This window comes from Solea solea, chromosome 17, assembly GCF_958295425.1.
Source record: "Solea solea chromosome 17, fSolSol10.1, whole genome shotgun sequence".
Lineage (NCBI taxonomy): Eukaryota > Metazoa > Chordata > Actinopteri > Pleuronectiformes > Soleidae > Solea > Solea solea.
Window position 1 is genome coordinate 19,290,174 of NC_081150.1, and position 19,906 is coordinate 19,310,079.

A 19,906-nucleotide genomic window follows, 5' to 3' on the forward strand; every position below is an offset into this window, starting at 1 on the left:
CATCAATGTTATGCTAGTTAGCCACCTAGCTTGATTAATAGTGTTGTCTTTTAGAGTTTATGGGTAAACACTAACACCAACATGATTAGTCGCTGTTAATTGCAGTTTTAACTGTAAATAATGATAACTGGTTAAGTATGTTTACCATGCACGTTGGTTTGCTGCATTTTAATGTTGACTGTGCATTTCTTTTCTAATTTAAATTGCACTCAATTATTTTGCTCCAGCGCGTAACATTTATGAGGATTTATTGTCAAAAATAGAATAATGCCTTTACGGATGTATACACATAGAAAATAAATCAGTGTTTGGTTTCATAATAAGTCTTTTGTTTGTACCTTTGATAAAGGCCTTGCTTTATGGAAGCCACCGTTTTACATCACCATGTTTCCGCAACTCAACTCCTTAAAATGAAAAGGAAAAAGAAGTGGTGAGCCAGTGGTGAGTTTTCTTTTTTCTGTCTTGCCTTCTGCTGTCTCACCATTAGATGTCACTAATGGTGACATCTATATTAAATTAAATACTAAAAGAAGCTGTAGTAGTGAGTCGTTGTTAGGGCTGCACATATGTTTCCAAAAATAATGAGGTTCTCAAATGTCTTGTTTTGTCCACAAATTAAAATGATTTAGTTTTAATTAATTATTTATGTTATATATATATGGAGCAAAGTTGCCAGAAAATGTTCATATTTATGAAGCTTGTTGATTCGATTATTTGATTACACTTAATTTACCAAGGTAACATGAGCCAGATTAAAGGAGATGTCATAACACTTTTGGTGCTGAGATTTACAGGAATTAGGCATCAGAGATGATAATCTGGCCTGTATTTCCTGTAATCTGTTATGTAGTCTTTATTATTACCGAGCAGCTTCATATCAGTAATGCTGAGATTTACACCGTATTGCATGTGTGTGGTTGTCTTTACGGAAGCAGGGTGAGGTTGCCGGAGAACATGGAGGACGATGTCAACAGACCATAAACCTGCAGGACCCGTTTATTCACGAGGAGGTGAGTTCATAAAAATATACTGCACTAAAACAGTAGGTGTATATGAACATATACTGACATTTTTTTGTATGTCTGAGTAAATGCATTAATACAACATGTAAAATCCAGGTGACTATCGCGATTGCTTTTAAACATGTAGATTTATTTGACAAAACCATCTACATTTACAATTAAAATAATTTAGCCTAAAATGAATCTCAAACAGACACACGATGCATATATTGTATACATAGTGTGAAGTTAAGTAAAATTAGTTGTTACTTTTAATCCCTGGTATGTTTTTGAATGTATATTATGTTTGTGTAAAGGGCCACCAGCTGACTGTAGATGGCAGGATAGATAGATAGATAGATAGATGGATGGATGGACAGATGGGATTCTCTGTTAATCATTAATAACCTGGATTAGCCCCAGTCCTCTGTAAATATGACGACTGCATCCACGGCTTCACAGTCTCTGTCTTCTCACTCAGTTTTTATGAGTCTGAGCTGAAACTGTCAGCGTCAGCAGCAGCACAGGCACTTTCTCTGCTTCTCTGTTTTTAGTTTCATTATAATTTTTGCCGCTGATATAAATTCATAAAAACATGCTGGAGACGACACTTAAGGACAGACTTATTTTTCTCCCACGTTAAACCTGTCATCGTGTGTCCTTCTTTTTCTTCTTCTTCTTCTTTTGTATATAATTTGACTCGGACGCGATGCCGATGAAGCGCAGCAGCGACAGCTCGGGCAGAGACGGAGTTTTTCTCATTCACTCTTTAACCAAATCTTTGTGCAGCTCGCCGGAGGGAAAGCACGCAGACTTTAACGGACAGACGCACATTCCTCACGAGGATGATTCTGGGATTAAATCAGGTAATAAAACAATGACAACATTTACAGTTAATATGATAACATTAATGTAAGTAATCTGAATTTTAATATCATTGCGATTTGTTATGTTTCTTGAAAGCAGTCAAAATCTTTATTTCCAAATTTATTCTATATCAATCAAATCAACGTTTTCTCAGGTAAAAATAAACCAAAACAGTAACACTAATAAACCACATGATGGTGCTATAACCACAGATCAAACCTGAAATGTATGTGTTTTTAAAAACTAAAGAAACATAAAGTAAAGGTGGGATTTAATGACTAAAATGAAAGCAATCAATAAAGATATATTATAAAATTAAAATAACTAAATTATACGTTTTATTTATATAGTGTTTTAAAAGGCGCTTTAGGAAATATAAAAAACCCCACAAAATTACACACCAGTTTATACATATTTTAGTTTGAAAAATAACATTAAGTATTGAAACAGGATCAAAGATTAAAATGTGTTTAAAAAGTGTTTGTTACGTAACGTACAAATATGCTTTTTCTGTGGCTGAAAGTCAAAATATTTTTATGCTTTAAATGTTATGCTAACGGATACATTTTGGTTGGATTAATTGGATAAATAAGAAAGTGCACAGAAATATACAGATCTTTTGTTTTTTGAATTCCTTTATTTCACTTGTTAGGTTTTTATTGTTAATTTAAATCATTGTTACACGGCTTTGCAATGGTTTTCCAGGTTTGTTTCCTTCCTCAGTGCAGAGTGAGGAGACAAACATACAAAAAATACCTCTTTATTTCTTCACACAAATCATTATTTACTAAAGCTCCACCACTGTGGCAACAGCAGCATCAGTAATTAAGAGTTTTATATCAACTTTAGTTGCTGCCGATTCATTTTAGAATTGTTTTTAAAAAAGGTTTTTCACTCTTTGTTTTTAAAGCCATGAACGGCCTCGCTGCACGTTATTCAGCAGAGATTTTAACGATACGTGAAAATGACAAACGGCGTCGCGACCGTTGTTTTGCTGTCGCTGCTCCTGACCTTTAACCTCTGATTTGCATTCCATAAACTCAAAACATGTTTATTTAGAATGGCGTATAAAAAATTCAGTAGCACGGTGACACTTTCCCTCTGTTCTTAATTGTACATTTTCTAATTTTCTTTTTGGTTTTCCTTCTAATTTATTTTGATTATTATTATTAATTTTTTAAGTGAAGCACTTTCAAAGCAAAGCAGAAATCAATTAGCTAAAGCACAAAAGCCCCAAAACTCTTCAATCTTCACATCAAATGTCCCAATTTTAAGAGATAAAATTATAAAATATTTGAGGAATGTGAGGTTCCCGCAAACGTGCCCGTACAATTGAAATAAATCTGAAACGTTTCCGTTAATCACTCACAGTGCTGTGTCTGATGAACAGGAAGCATTTCTCAGCATTTGTGTAAACTAAGGCTACAACTAAAGGGTATTTTCATTATTTATTATGATGCATTCATTACTTTCTTGGTCCATAAGATGTCATAAAGTTAACTTAATGTGTCTTCCTAAATGTATTTCCAGTCTTCAAATGTCAAATTGAATTTATTTCCATAGAGGAGCAAAGAAACGATGACATCTTATACGATGAAAGTCCAGGACCCAGATTGTTCTTTGTGTGATTTTTCTCTCAGAAGCCGAGGACAGCAACGAGACGCCGTCCTCTGAAGAAGACCAGGACCTGGTGGACTTCAACGCCGACCTGAGCATCAGTAAACAGAGCATCTCGTCCTCCAGGAAGAGCATCAGTCAGATCATCAAGGACAAGAAGAAACAGACGCAGCTCACGCTGCAGTGGTAAGAGAGTCACGTCGACATCACATTCTTCTACTATTAAATTAAAGCAGCAGTGAATCATGTATCAACATGTATCCTCTTCTTCTCAGGTTCTGGTTCAGGCAAGTTTTATTTACAGATTTGTTTTGTTGACACAGCTTAAAACCAAGAATGGACATTGAATCATTAAAACTGAATTTAAAAAGTCTGCCATCCAATAAATAAGATGAGATAAATAATTCTCAGAGTGTGAATTTCTCTGTGAAAAAACAGAATAAAGTATCTATCTATCTATCATAAGTAAGGTAAAAAAAAAATGGGGCTAATACATTATTAAGATTTATTTGAAGGAGAACTCGCAGCATGAACAAAGCTGTTTCTATAGCATTTAGTCTTAGACCTCCAGACTTTAATTCTGGCATGTCCACAGTCAGCAGCTCCGGTTTTATAATGTTATAATTATTTTCATAAATTTTTTTAATTAATTTTAATTATTAGTTTTCTTACACCATAAAATGTAATAAAATGGTGACATAACCCTAACCCTGTCTTCCTAAATGTATTATCAGCCTCTTCAAATATCAAATTTTTATCCACAAACCATAAATATTAGACGGATTAATCAGTAATGAAAATAATCTTTAGTTGCATCCCTGTATAAACACAAGGGGAAATAGAATTATTCTAAAAATGGAAGGTGCTGAAATTCACTTAAAAGAGGAAGAGTCGTCATCATCATTACAAGCTCAGGACTCAGCTGTGACTTTGATTCACTCAAGTTTTTCTCCTTCAAAAGTCAGTTTTCCAAACAATGAAAAAAAGAGAAAAAGGCTAAAACTGATTACAGCAGTTTATTGATTTAGTTCAGAAAAGTAGGAAACAGATCAATTTTTTCATTTTCTATGAGACCTGATTTTTTTTTACATCTCTGTTGAACAGCTCTGACTTCAGCGAAAGGAAACTCTAACAACAACAACAGCTTACAGCAGCGTTCATGTTTCTTTCAGTGGTTGAGCTTCACTGTGACGTTTCTGCCTCTATTATAGTAAAAATACAGTATTATAGGTTTTTTAATTTGTTTTTAATAATTTGTCGACTTTGTCGCCGACATTTTCTCGACAGGCTGGAGGAGAACTACATCGTGTGTGAAGGCGTGTGTTTGCCTCGCTGTATTCTCTACGCTCACTACCTGGATTTCTGCCGCAAAGAGAAGCTGGAGCCAGCGTGTGCTGCCACGTTCGGAAAGGTATTTTATTTCTTTAATCAAAGACTGTAGTTTAAAATCAAACCAAATCATCTGAACACCTTCCTCCATATTAGCGAAGATTATTTCCTGACATTTTAGGTTAATTCTTGTGAAATGTCACATTTGACAGCTGAGGCTGAATCGTAGTTTACAAAAATAAATAAATATAAAATGAAAAATGGCTGCACCTAATATTTTGGTAACTGAACTGGAAACACGATTTGTTCAATTGTTACTTCCTGTCTAAAAACCATATAGAAAATTGAGTTTTTAGGTGTGTTTCATGTTAGGGGCTAAGGGTTAGATTTTGACTTATTAATAATAATAATAATAATAATAATCAGAATTTTGTGTTTCTCGTCAGACGATCCGACAGAAGTTTCCGCTTCTGACGACGAGGAGACTTGGCACCAGAGGACACTCCAAGTAAATGCAAAAACAAACAAACATGTCTTTAGATTTTCCATAGCTTTTGAACGCAATGCTCATGTCATTTGATGCCTTCGCTCTTGACATTTAACAGATATCATTATTATGGAATTGGCATCAAAGAGAGCAGCGCATATTATCACTCTGTGTATTCCGGAAAAGGTTTGACCAGGTAACCTTTTTTTATCATCATTTAGTCAACTGTCCTTCTCTTCCTCTGTCTCTTCAGTCTGTTACTCATCAACCATTATGGTATTTTATTGTCTGTGTGCATCTATAACGGGGCACAGTGACTCATGTTCATCCTTAGTACATAACATATAAAGGTTTTGTTCCTTAAATGTGGGGAAAACTAATGGTAAATATCTATTTCTTCAGTACTGAAATCACTTTAAACATTTAATCGAGGTCACATTTGTTTGTCTATCATCGCAGATTTTCAGGGAGCAAACTCAAGAATGAGGTAAATAATGTATGGATTATCTTTTTTTTTATCCCATTTAAAAAAAAAACACACACACTAATAATTATCAGGATTAATCTAAACATCATTTCACAGACAGGTTGTTTGTGTGTGTATTTTTCAGGGTGGTTTCACCAGGAAATACTCTCTGAGCTCAAAAACTGGAACTTTACTCCCCGAGTTTCCAAATACTCAACATCTGCTGCTGCAGGGAAACGTCTCCAGAGAGAAGGTCAGTGAGGAACCAGGAGAAAATCACTGTCAACACACACACACACACACACACACACTGTATCTACTATATACAGGGCTGCAACTAAAGATTATTTTCCTTACTGATTAATCCGTCTAATATTTTCTCCATTAATTGATGTTGATGTAGATGTTGTAAAAATGGTGATCAGAGTTTGTCAAACCTGGAAATGATGATGTTCTTAAATTTTTAAATGAATTCTCTGTCATATGGAGCAAAGAAACACGAAAATATTCACATGTAAGAGGCTGAAAAAATGAGAAAACCTCAATCCGATGAATCGATTTCTAAATCGTATGTATTATTCAATAAATCTTTATAAAGAATAATAAAACATGGTGTGTATTTAGCACCATTCCAATCTTAATGTAGAAGATAAAAAATGGAGATCTCAGGGCAAATTATACGAAACAATCTAAAATTCACTTTGAAGCCACAATTTTGTTTATACCAGGAAAGTCACAAGATCAAGTCATCATTTCTTATTTTCTCCTCAGTGTTTTTCTTTATGTACTACATGCATATATATTTGCTTTTCTTGTGATTCCACCTAAAATGCAATAACTTTTTAAAATGACGGAGTTTGTCAGTAGGAGCTGACTGGAGCTGCACAGATTAAAGTGATTATTCTCTAAATTATTGATCAATCTTGGGTTTTTTTTTTTAATCTAATTTATTAGCCGTTTAAACCATAAAATATCACACCATTTTTTTTTAAAATATTGACTGGTGTGTCCCATGAAAAATTACAAGTTATCGGTCCATAAACCAAAGATATGATGTTTATTGTCATAGTTAACAAGCAAATAAACTAGTAAAGATTGAAATCCACACCATAAAATTACTACAAAATGTGATTATTTGAATTTCATCCAGAGAAAGAAAATAGCCTAAAAAAATGTGTTGAATGGTTGATTTAAATTAAAATAAGGAGACAGTTAAGGAGGATGGTTGATTCACACTGTCAAGAAGCCAAATGGAAAGATGGAAATATATTTGTATAATGATTAATTTTTGTGTGGACTCTCATGTCTGGTCTTCGTTGTCCGTGTGCAGGTGGACACTCTGATCATGATGTACAAAACACACTGTCAGTGCATCTTGGACAACGCCATCAACGTTAACTTTGAGGAGGTGATTGTCATTAAAACAACGTTTTATTAATTTCACACTGAAAATGAAAGAGTTATGATGCCTTTTTTTTTTTTTTTTTTTTTACAGATCCAGAATTTTCTGCTCCACTTCTGGCAGGGAATGCCCGACCACCTGCTGCCTCTGCTGGAAAACCCTGTCATCGTCGACATCTTCTGCGTCTGCGACTCCATTTTATACAAGGTTGATATTTCATAATGTATATTTCTTTAATAATCACAAGTGTGTATCTCCAAACACTGACATTTTCAAGGTAAAATCCTGTTGAATGTCCCCATGAAAGTGGAAAATATGTGCTATTTATTAACAATTCAATTCAATTGTCTATGTACAGCGCCAAATCACAACATACATTATCTCAAGGCAAAAACTTTTACAATATTATAGAGAGCAGAGAAACCCAACAATTCACACAATGAGCAAACACTAGGCACCATTGGGGAGAAAAAAACTCTCTTTTTAGGAATAACAAAGTGAAAAATATACATTATTTGGACTCTTCATCGTTCTTTTACCCCTATTTCTATAAATTTGTCATTAATTTCCTCAGGTTTTAACCGATGTTCTGATTCCTGCTACGATGCAGGAGATGCCCGAAAGGTTTGTCACTTTCACTTCATCCTCTTGAGACTATTTTCTCAGTTAGCCAAGGGTTAGCCACGGGGCCAACAATTGTTTGGTCCATAAAATGTTAATTATGATCTTCTCAAATGTCTTGTTTTGTCCACAAACCAAAAATGATTTAGTTTTAATGATTTTCTTTGTTGTATGAAGCAGAGAAACCAGAAGATATTCACATCTGAGAGGCTGAAAAATCTGAGAGAACATTTGTTATTTATAACCAAAATGATCTGATTCCACTGGTTTCACCAGTCTGTTGGCAGATATCCGTAACTTTGCCAAACACTGGGAACACTGGTTGTCCTCCTCCCTGGAGAACCTCCCAGAAGGTCTCGCTGCGAAGAAACTCCCCATCGCTCGCCGCTTCGTCTCCTCCCTGAGGAGACAGACGTCGTTCTTACACCTGGCGCAGGTACAAACACCACTGAAGAAGAAATGACGTCTAACAAAATCTAAGTATAAAATCAATTATTTGTTTCTTTGTTCTTCCAGATAGCCCGCCCAGCGCTGTTCGACCAGGCTGTGGTCACCAGCATGGTGTTGGATATTGATAACGTGGATCTGAACAGCATCAGCTCACAACCGCTGCTTAACATCAACACCACAGGAGACCAAGAGCCGGACATTTACTCGGAGTGTAAGATACTTTCAAACCATATTTGATCAAGTCTTCATAAAAGACGATTTTTGTAGGCACCCCTACACAGAACTTCATAATTCAAGTCTTTACAATATTATAGAGAGAAGCGAAAACCCAAAAGTTCACACAATGAGCAGACAATAGGTGACAGAACCAGACGCAAAGATGTGCAGCATCTGCCTAGGCCGGTTGTGGTGAAAGGAAATGAGGAGGCAAAGTAGAGACAGAAGAGAGAGACTTAATACAAATTAGGTTTTAATCGAGTAAACCTTCCTCGATTTTTCTTCAGACGACTCCATCACCGTGTTTCAGGAGCTGAAGGAGCTGCTGAGGAAAAATGCCACCGTGGAGTCTTTCATCGAGTGGCTGGACTCTGTGCTGGAGCATAAAGTCATCAAGGTAACAGCTGTCTGTGTGTGTGTGTGTGTGTGTGTGTGTGTGTACTCATATTTGTGTGGACACACTGCATTGTCTTGTGCAATCATACTCTGTGTTTTTTTCCTCTCCCTCTCTCTGTCTGTGTGAATAAGCCTGGGAAACAAAGCGGTCGAACAGTGAAGAAGCGCGCGCAGGATTTCTTGCTCAGGTGGAGTTTCTTTGGTGCCAGAGTGATGCACAGCCTCACACTCAACAACGCCTCCAGCTTTGGTGAGAAAATCCTCAAACTCAACTCTCAAATGTGAGGATTTTTTTTATGGTCAACTGATTGTACACCAAAATAGGGCTGCAATAGTACACGTTTTATTTATAAAAAGTGTAACTAAACCCCTAAACCGCTGTTTTAAGATGTAACACCATGTTATGTTGTGATAAAAAGATGGTGTATCTACTGCCCTCTTTGGTCAAACACCAGCCAGTCCATTTAAATTTTGACATTGTCATTCTTAATCCAGTTCTTTCGTCACCCTCTTGTCCAGTGCGGGGCTTGTGGTCCCAGACTTCTCCCTCACTCAGCTCTCAGCCCACTTTTTTTGGCATTTTTCAGGCATTGGGCGGTGTTCGCTTCATAAAAGGGGGGTTTAGTTCACTTTAAGAGTCTTAAAAGTCTTCTTCAGTAAACAAAAACCGAACCGGATAGTTTCACATGAGCCTTTTTTTGGCCCTAAACTTTACCAGTTCCTGGAAAAATTACGAATTAGAACCAGGGTTTAGTCTCCATGAGGACTACTGGTCTTGACAAGCCCCTTACCCTAACCTTAACTATCATATTTCAATGCTCAACCCTAAAATTCAGCCTTAACCCTCCAAAAGCTCCTTAAGGACCAGATGTCCTGATGAAGATTTCCATGACTTCAGAGCACTTACCTTAGCCTAACTGTAACCTATGCCTCTACCTTAAAATGTCATCATTTAAATTATGGGGACTTGATTTCTGTCCCCATAATGTAAACAGATTTTTAGGTCGTCACAACATGAGTAATACTTGAAACACACACACATACACAGACACACACACTGCTACAATAGCACCATAAATTGTAATGGCCACCAGACTCACCTTTATTTACCAAAGTCTTATCTGGGGGTCGTGTGGTCTCTGTTCAAACACACACACACACACACAGACACACTTTGTGTACATGAATAAACACTGACCATGTGGTGACTCTCTCTCTCTCTGACGTCACAGTGAAGCTCAAACACAGCAGGTTTTTAATCCTGTGACCTCTCAGGTGAAGCAAACACCAGCCTGATCCTAAAGGTCAAACAGAGGACTGTGTAGATGAATCTTACACTGAGGCGTCAGCTGTCCACTGTTCGATTATCTGATTATCTGCTTTTTTCCCCCTGACGCAGGTTCCTTCCATCTGATCAGGATGCTCTTGGACGAGTACATCCTCTTGGCTCTGGAGACTCAGTTCAACAACGACAAGGAGCAGGACCTGCAGAACCTTCTGGACAGATACATGAAGAACTCAGGTAAACACGAACACCTACGAGTCATTTAACTCTGACTCTTAACACTTTAATACTGGCATAAAAGCACATTTAAACAGACCTCGTTCATCTCCGTCTCAGATGCCAGTAAAGCCACGTTCATGGCGTCGCCCAGTTCCTGTTTTCTCGCCAACCGCAACAAGGCAAACGCTGCCGTCGACCAGTCGGTGAAGAACGAGTCTCTGGGAGAACACGCCTACATGTCCTTGTCCATCAGTCAACAACAGAGTCTGGACACGAACGCGGTCGTTTACCCGGGGACGGACGCTGCTGCTTTCTCTCTGTCAGGTAAAGTGTCCTTGAGTGGTCTTAAATGTCCTTGGATCGTCTTTATATGTTGTCACATGGGCTTCATGGGTCCTCAAATATCCTAATGTGTCCTCACATGGTCCTCTTGTGGTTCTCATTTGTCCTTGTTCATTCTTATGTGTCCTGAGGGTTCCTTGTGTGTCCTCAAATGTCATCATTTGTCCTTGAGTATCCGCATAATGTCCTCACATGGTCCTAATGTGTCATAATCGCAGAGAAAGCAGAGAAACCAGAAGATATTCACATCTGAGAGGCTGAAAAATCTGAGAGAACATTTGTTATTTATAACCAAAATGATCTGATTCCACTGGTTTCACCAGTCTGTTGGCAGATATCCGTAACAACCACTGGACAACCAGTGTTCCCAGCCAAACACTGGGAACACTGGTTGTCCTTGCAAGTCCTCACGTGTTCTTACTTGGTCATCAGGTGGTCAGGTGGACTTCTCTCAGGTCAGCGCCCCCCTCATGACGCCCCCTATCTCTCCAGCAGCACTAGTGCACCGAGGCTCCGTCATCAACCAGGGGCCCATGGCAGGAGCCAGACTCCTGATGTCGTCCTCTTCGTCCTCCACCTGCTCCACCTCCTCTTCCTCCTACCTCTCCTCTCTCAGTGCAATGACGCAGCCCAGCCCCTGCTCTTCATACCAGGAAACCCTGTACCACTGTCTGGCTCAGACCAGCCCCAGTTACTTCCCTCCAGCCGGCGGTTCTTCGAACTCAAACTACCAACCCGCACTCAGGTCAAAATCAAATTTGACTAAAACTACAACAAAATAGAATATGCTTAATAAAATCCATCCTGTTGTTATCATCATAAAGTCTGAAGTCATGTGTCCGTCTGTGTTTTAGGCCTCAGTCCCAGAACCAGTGTCTGTCTTCAGTCCCGTCGCAGACGTCCTCCCTGACCTATCACCTCTCTCGATATCCGTCCTTTAATGACCAGCAGCTGAGTAAAGACGTGTTCTACAATCATCACCACCATCATCATCATCATCCTTCATCCAGCGGCAGCAACAACTGCCTCATGACGCCATACGGCTCCGCGCTCAGACCCATGTCCGGCTACAGCTCAGGTCCAGATCCGGCTCAGACTGAGCAGGAACTGGATGCTCAGACTGCAGCTCAGATTCTGGACTCGACTGAGGGGTTTGGCTTTGTCGTGGCGGGACTGAACCACCCCAGTGGGGGGTGCCAGGGACAGACGCACTCTGCTGCGGGAAACACTGGTAAGAATGTTTGCACCGATGTTTTAATGTTGGATTAAGTGGGAAGTTCTACAGAACTCTATACTCTGGTCAGGATACATTTTTAGGGCAGGTGCATGTAACTCCTAAAATCCTTTCAGTTTTTTTTTGAAAACAAGATTTCATTTCCAAACGTTCCACCAACGGCAGGTTACTATGGCAACAGCAGCTACGTGGACAGCCAGCGGATCACGTCACTGGTCGACCAGCACGTGTCCGTGATCAGCAGCGTCAGCAGCCTGCGTCCGTTCTCCACGACGTTCTCCGAGGTCCACGATCCTCTCAACATCCTGGACGAACCGGGACGGAAAACAACAGGAGCCTATTTCACGGAGACGGACACTGGAGCAGGTCAGCAATCCCAATTATTACTTTCCTTTTCTTGCATTTTTGGTGGATTGAAAATGCACAAAAACCTGTTAAACTTTGCCCAAAAATTCAGAATCCCAGATACATTTTGTGCTGTGGTATCGTTTACTATGGGAGGAGCAAATTGGCTCAGCAGTGCCCCCTAAAGTCAGCCCCTGGTACTTGTTTGCCCTCGGCAATTTTACAACTCATACTTTCTCTCAAGGATTTATGACATCAGCTTAACCCTTTAACACCGAGCGTGAAAGCTGGTTATTATGACAATTTCAACTTGCGCTGTTGCAGGAAGATGGCAAGTCAGCAACATTGTCACCAGAGAGGAGAGAGTTGGAAAAGTGCCTGTGTATAGTTTTACATTTTAGGCCTGTTTTGGACATTGAGACAAAGACTCAAACAAATGTTATTCAAATGTGTTTTATGCTGTTCAAATTTCAAATTGTTCATGTACAACAACAGTGTTTTTTCTCATAAAACTTTTAGGTTGCCTTCATTTTAAATTCTTAATTCTTACACTATTTTAAGTTGTAAATAACTGCCAGATATTGAAAGGTTTTCTGGAAAAATGAACAAAAGCACTTACTCCCAGGACATTTTGAGGCTTGGGTGTTAAAGGGTTAAAAAAACAATTAGATTTATTTATTCATTAAATGAATAAATACCCTTCTGAAAAATAACATATAAAATTGATTTAATAATTTAAAAAGGTTTATATATATATATAAGGTATATACGTAAAAATAAACATACAAATAAAATGTTATGTGTCATACAAAATCTCTTTTTTAATATTTTTATTTCCCCCTCAGATCATTCCCTCCCCTCGTCAGGATCCGCCCCCTGCATGTTTGGAGTTGTGTCTCCGTTCACGTCACAGGACGCGCTCTTGTCCCAGCAGGGGGTGACGTCGTCTGCCAACGTGCACGACCTGGTGTCATCGCTGCCTCCCATCAACACAGTGTTCATGGGCGCTGGAGGAGTACAATGACACTGACACTGAATGTACGTACACACCAACACTCTCGGATGGTTTTGTGAGAAAAGAAGCAGAGTGGAGTGGATGAAGTGGATGACGGGTGACAATGGACACACAAAGACTTAAAACTGCTTAAAACAGCAGCAAAATGTGCATTATTATTTAAAATATATATATATAAGTGACTCTCTACATAGATATTTATTCTATTCACGAGTAATTTTTTGTAATTTTGTCCTGACTCGATGCCCAGAGGACTTCCAGTTCTTTGACATGATTTTGAATGAATAAAACTTTGTAAGTGAGAACGCCGTGCATTTATCTGACAAAAAACAACCTCTCACCTCAGCTCAAAATAGTCATGTTCCAGCAGTTTCCACGTGAGCACCTCCTGAAGTTAGAATTCCAAGTCATTATGAGTTAGCATAACGCTTTTTTTCATAAAAAGGGCTACATTTGTTTGCTAGTAGGTGACCCTAGCTAAACTGCTAACAGCAACACTCTACTGTGTCACTTTTGGCTAAAATTAGGGAATTAAGGTGATGATAAACTATTTAATGGTTATGAATGTGTTTATTTAGACAGAGAAAAATGCTTAACAATCTGCAACAAGAACGGCGGCCTGCTTCTTGGCGGACATATTGCTTTGTTACTCCTTCCTTGTGAGACAACTTTAACTGAAATACTTGTGCTCCATGTCACTATTGGTGATATATGGATTAAAAAATGGAATCTGGAAGGATATACACATGAGATCTTATTAAGATTGCAGTTAGATTTCGTTGGAAACAGGATTTTTCTGTCAGAAATGTTGTCTTTTGGCTAATGTTTTAGCTAGCCTTCTGTCTGCTGCCGCTTATTGAACAAAGTATTGTAGGATACTGGAAAGTGTCTCTACCAGAATTGTTTTGTTTTTTTACGCACACAGGTGCTTTCTGTTACTGCTATTGTTTTAGTTGCCACCCACCATAAAACGAAAAAAAACCCTTACATGTATTTAAAAAATATATATACATAACTACTAAACTTAAATAACACGCCATGTTATTTAAAACCCCTGAAACTGTCGTGAATCATTTTAATAGGAAGTGGCCTGTTTCAACAGGAAGTATAACCACACTTTAGCTTTTTTTTAGCACAGATTTTAAGATTGTAATAATTGCTGAGATACTGTAGTTTGGACCAAAGGATGGACACCTGCTAATCCACAGCTAAAAACTAAATTTTTTTTTGGGAACAGTTGGTTGCTCGCTTTGCCTTTGTCTGCTTCTGATATTGACTCCCTGTCAATATTAGAATCCAATAGAATCCTTATCTGCTGTGGTTCAAAGGCCTTAGACACACACAAGTCTTTAATAGGCAAACTTGCAGATTACGGGACACGAGTGAAGTCAGTGGATCAGATTTCAGAGAGTTTTTTTTTAATTCTAATTGTTTGTTTTTTTCTGTGACAAAGGACTGAGATACGAGTGAGATAAAAGCGTTTACCATAATGTTACGAGGGAGGTAGAAGACGGGGGGGGGGGGTCGGTGTCTCTAAGTAAGCTTTTAATATCACACCACAGTGACCTCGTGAATCTCCTGAAAGGTTTGTCCACAGTTGGACCAGATGGGACGCAATAAAACCAACACAGTTTTGTGAACAATTGGTTAAAAGTGAATCCCCTGCTTAGATTAGAAAATAGCCAACGTCTACTGTTTCACATATATTTTGGCATAAATTTGACCTTAACTTGGCACTAACACTAACTAAGCTTTACACTTTTGTCTTTAATCTCTAATTTCTTATTTTAACATTCAAAACAACCAATAGAGAAAAGATGAAGGTGTTTAAAATGTTTACATTTTTTGCTGCTGATTGCGACATAAAAGTATGTTCTATTCTTATATCGTTTCATCGTGTGAAATCTATATTTTTGATACAATTTTTACCTGAACATTTAATAAAAAAATATAAAAAAATATTGACAAAATACTTTTTTTAATATAAATGAATGAGATTTTATTTTGAACCACAAATTCTTATTTACAAATTGCTACATATACAGTATTTGCAGTAGATGTACAGTATATGCCCACACACAGATTTATGTATATATATATATAAACAATATAAAATAATAATATAAATAAATAAACAATCTGTGAAAACAACCCGTCTTCCTCCCTGTACCTCGTTAAAAACTATATTTTTGTACCTCTTACTGAACACGGTCAATCCAAATCCAGATATATATACTGTACATGTGTACATACATACATATATATGTATGTTGTTTTTTTGTAGCTTTTGTAAAGTAACATTTTGAAGAGTTGAACCATATCAGAATTAATTAAAAAAAAACTTTGATTAATGATTAAAAAACGTAATTAATGCAAACACATATTTACATGGGTCAGACTGTTTGTGATGAATGGTGTCGGTGACGCGCCCTCCTTCCCCTCCTTGTGTCCTCCCTCCTTCCTCTCCTCCTCCACTCTTGATTGGTTTTTATACGTTATCTACTCAGGGAGGAAAAATCCATTTCAGGTGCTCACACAGCGGCACAGGAACAGATGGCGTCGCCTGTAATGATTACAGAATCCCCACGTTAAAATACTTTAATTACTAAGTCAATACCGGCTGCAACAATTGCCGCAGCTTCGGTGTAAAAACAACAGACGGCTGAAGGCAAACTTTGGGCCAATGTTTAACTTGAACTCTGCATTAGAGCCGAGCACGCGTGTGTGTGTGTGTGTGTGTGTGTGTGTGTGTGTGTGTGTGTGTGTGTGACCTCGCATATAAAGTGCCTGTCGTAGCTGCAGTGAGAAATAACATCAAATTGTCATTTTTATGGCAAAAGTTAATGATTTAATCTCCAATTATTGTGTAAATTGATGAATAAATTATGAAGAAATAAAAAAAATGTTTGACCTTCACCTCTGAACCAAATGTGTTCAATTAGGCTTTTTGTAAAATAATAAGTCAAATTTAAAGAAAGTGGACAAAGTAAATTTGAATGTTACTACAAATTTTTTTATAAAGTATTTATTTATTTATATTGTGTCACTATAAAGCATTTTATCCTCACGTTTTAGTGTTTACACTAAACATACATATTCAACAGTCCTCCAAAAGACAAAGATATTGATTCATATACTTTTAATTATTATTAAATATTTTTTTTTACCCTTATTTGTAATTAATTAATCTGATCAATAACTTATAAACATATGCTGAATATTAATTTTTTACTAATTAATTAATTAAATCAATTAATAATTTCACTTATTGATTTTAAGGTTTGACTATGCATTAAATAATTTTACAGTTTTGATTTTTTCAGCCTCTTCACTGATAAATAATCTGTACAGTAATGAAATAAGTGAGAATTGTACTCATATTAAACTCACTTAACACCTCTTAACTTGTCTAAACAAATTAATTTAATTTAATTTAATTTAATTTAATTTAATTTAATTTAATTTAATTTAATTTAATTTAATTTAATCACGTACAACCTTTTATTCCCATTAACATGAGTGACGTACATTAAAATAAATGATACTCGCACGTGGCTCAGGCCTTTATAAGTAGATGCAACTGTGTGTTAAAGCTATTTTTGTTTTTTGTAAGCAGTAAAATGACCAGTATATGAATCTACTGTCTGTTAGGAGTCTTCACAGAGAAGCTGTATGTCTCGGAAAGCTCCACTAGAGGGCAGCAAACTCATATTAAACGCTCAAAGTCAGTGCTGGAAGCAGAAGGTGCAAAACAAGAGATCAGAAAAAGTCAAGTTTGCGTCTTTTTCGTTATAAAAAGTAGTTTTCTGGAAAAAGGTACATTAATCTGTAACTAATGACATCAAAACAGTGACTCAGCATATTTCAAGTCTGACCCCTGAAATGTACAAGAAGCCTCATTAACAATAAACATTTAGTATAAATGTCATTTTTTAACAGAATCAGCCTAAACAAAGTGTTTTCCCCAAACCTGAACCACAACTAGTTAAACTCAAACCCTAACCTTAACTTAACCACTGTTCAAATGTTATTGGGGTGTTCCATTTGTAGTCGGAACTTGGGATTTCCCACTTGGAAACATCAGTTTCACAGTAAATTAGTCATACGCTGCAAAAACAAACAAATAATCTTAAATTGATTTAAATGGTAAAAAATAATCTAACATTGGGCAAATTTTTGCTTGGCTAGAATTCTTAAAAAAATAGCTTGTTAATCTGTCAGACTTTAATGTTCCTTAAAAACGAGGAAAAACAGAACAAAAGAGAAGAAGTTGTACTGAGGAATTCTCTCATTTAAGAAAAGTGTATTAAAATGTGTTGTCCTTAATTTGACTAAGCTGAATTTCTTATATTTGCACACACACACACACCAATATGTGATAGTGAATTTTTTACATCAAACAGTAAATCAACACTCAAACCAGTTTAAATGTCATGATTGTTATTGGTGATTAAAGATTAAAGTTAGCGCTGTGATATCTTATTAAGACAAATTTAGATATTTTTCGCAAAGTTTATTTTTCTTTTTAGGCAAAGGAGTTTAAGCCTAATTTCCCAGAAATTAGGCTTTTTTTTAACTTATTTTTTGCGGTCATACACACAGAAATGTTTTACCGTAGACATGTTTCGCTGTTTGTGTGCACAAAATACCATGTAGACCGTAGGTTCTCAAACTGTGGCACATGTGAGCTCTTGCAGTTTTAAAAGTAACACATTATTTTTCTGTTCTTTTCCTGGTGTTTCTCTGGTGCTTTTCTGGTGTTTTCCAGTGTTTTTCTGGTGATTTCATTATGTTTTCCTGGTGGTTTTCTCTGGTCTTTTCCTGGTGGTTTTCTCTGGTCTTTTCCTGGATTAGATTCACATTATCTCTCCCTTCCATCTTAATCTAATGTCTAAATCTTAAATTTTACACACTGGACATTGAATGAGTCAATCTTTGAGCACGGCAGTGTTTATACTAAACTATGCACACAGACGTGAGCTCTTGCAGTTTTAAAAGTAACAAATTATTCACCTTCATGACAGAAAAAAGACTCTTCCCTGACTCGACTTACCTTGATGAGACCAAGAAACGTCGTCGTCAACAACAAGACGCCTGATTATGTCCTTTAATTTCATTTCATCTGTGGATTTAAACTTGTGTGTAGGCTCTCAGCCTCTTTCTTGTTCCCCCGTGCTTGTTTTTTTGCGGCCTTGTAGTTAATTATATATATATTTTCATAACTTTCCTTCAAGCATCCTTTGCAAAGCCATTCAAGTGTGCTGTAAGTATGATTGCGTTTTCTTAAGACACAAAGTGAGAGCCGGCGTTGATAGAACCACCAATAATGGCAATATTTTTTATTCAGCACCGTGCAAAAATAAAAAGTTAAAAAGATGTTTTTCTCCTTTTGCATTTGTGAGTGGTTTTTATTAATAATAATAATAATAATAATAACAATAATGATAATAGTAATACAACATGTTGCCTTTCCTTTAAAGGAATAGTTCAGGTTCTTTGAAGTACAGTTTTCAGCCTTATCTCGCTGTTTGACAGTCCTTTCTGACTGAAAAGTGAAGTTTCTGTCACTCTTGTTACTCCCTGCACCAAAGCCCAGAGAGAAAATCAGCGAGTTGTGCATCCACAGCTCCCTCCATCAATCAGTTCTAATGTGTTATTCTGTGATTTCGCTGTTTGATATTCTTTGTTCAGATTTACCTCAGTGACACAAACTGACCACACGAGGCAGCAGTTGACCAACAGCTCCTGTGTCTCCATAGCACCTAAAAATGCACATTTTCTTTATGGACTCCTGGTGGTTTTCTGGTCTTTCTCTGGTCTTTTTCCTCTTGTTTTTCAGGTGTTTATCTAGTTTTCTAGTGTTTTCCTATTGGTTTCTCTGGTCTTTTCCTGGTGTTTCTCTGGTTTTTTCCTCTTGTTTCTCTGGTGTGTTCCTGGTGTTTCTCTGGTGTGTTCCTGGTCTTTCTCTAGTCTTTTCCTGGTGGTGTTTCTCTGGTCTTTTTCTGGTGTTTCTCAGGTGTTTTCGTTGGTCTTTTCTCTGGTGTTTTCCTGGTGTTTTCCTGGTGTTTCTCTGGTCTTTTTCTGGTGTTTCCCTGGTGTTTCTCTGGTCTTTTCCTGGTGCTTCTCTGGTCTTTTTCTGGTGTTTCCCTGGTGTTTCTCTGGTGTTTTCCTTGTGTTTCCCTGGTGTTTCGTTGGTCTTTTCTCTGGTCTTTTTCTGGTGTTTTCCTGGTGTTTCGTTGGTCTTTTCTCTGGTCTTTTCCTTGTGTTTCTCTGATCTTTTCCTTGTGTTTCTCTGGTGTTTCATTGATCTTTTCCTTGTGTTTCCCTGGTCTTTTCCTATTGTTTATTTGGTGTTTATCCAGTTTTCTTCTGGTGTTTTCATTGTTTTTTGTGTGATTTACCTCAGTGACACAAAGTCCAGCCGCACAAAAACGCACATTTTCTTTTCTTCTGGACTTTGGTGCAGGAGAGGTAATGTGTCACAAACTTCACTTTTCCAATCAGAAAAAAATAACTATCTGACTGTGCTGACGCTCTGCATGCTCTGCATCACCCGGCAGCTTACATTACATTTTGTCCTCGTTTTTTTTTTATTCGAGCGAGTGGAATTTTTT

The 19,906-nt window shown here is 37.3% G+C and overlaps 1 protein-coding gene across 2 annotated transcripts; it reads left to right on the top strand.

Moving 5' to 3' along the window:
• Positions 1-1,695: 1,695 nt before the first annotated feature.
• Positions 1,696-14,409, top strand: rfx6 (regulatory factor X, 6). Of its 2 annotated transcripts, none has more exons than XM_058612686.1 (20): positions 1,696-1,867; positions 3,509-3,671; positions 4,773-4,896; positions 5,261-5,322; positions 5,420-5,497; positions 5,761-5,797; positions 5,913-6,020; positions 7,098-7,175; positions 7,263-7,376; positions 7,744-7,793; positions 8,067-8,226; positions 8,307-8,451; positions 8,744-8,853; positions 8,985-9,102; positions 10,252-10,374; positions 10,474-10,680; positions 11,131-11,443; positions 11,553-11,929; positions 12,098-12,298; positions 13,123-14,409. In XM_058612686.1, the coding sequence occupies exons 1-20, from the start codon at positions 1,711-1,713 to the stop codon at positions 13,299-13,301; spliced, it is 2,904 nt and encodes a 967-aa protein (XP_058468669.1). In that variant the 5' UTR covers positions 1,696-1,710; the 3' UTR covers positions 13,302-14,409. The 2 variants fall into 2 exon arrangements, with proteins under 2 accessions (XP_058468669.1, XP_058468670.1); XM_058612687.1 differs by having other exon boundaries at positions 5,761-5,788.
• Positions 14,410-19,906: the final 5,497 nt, after the last annotated feature.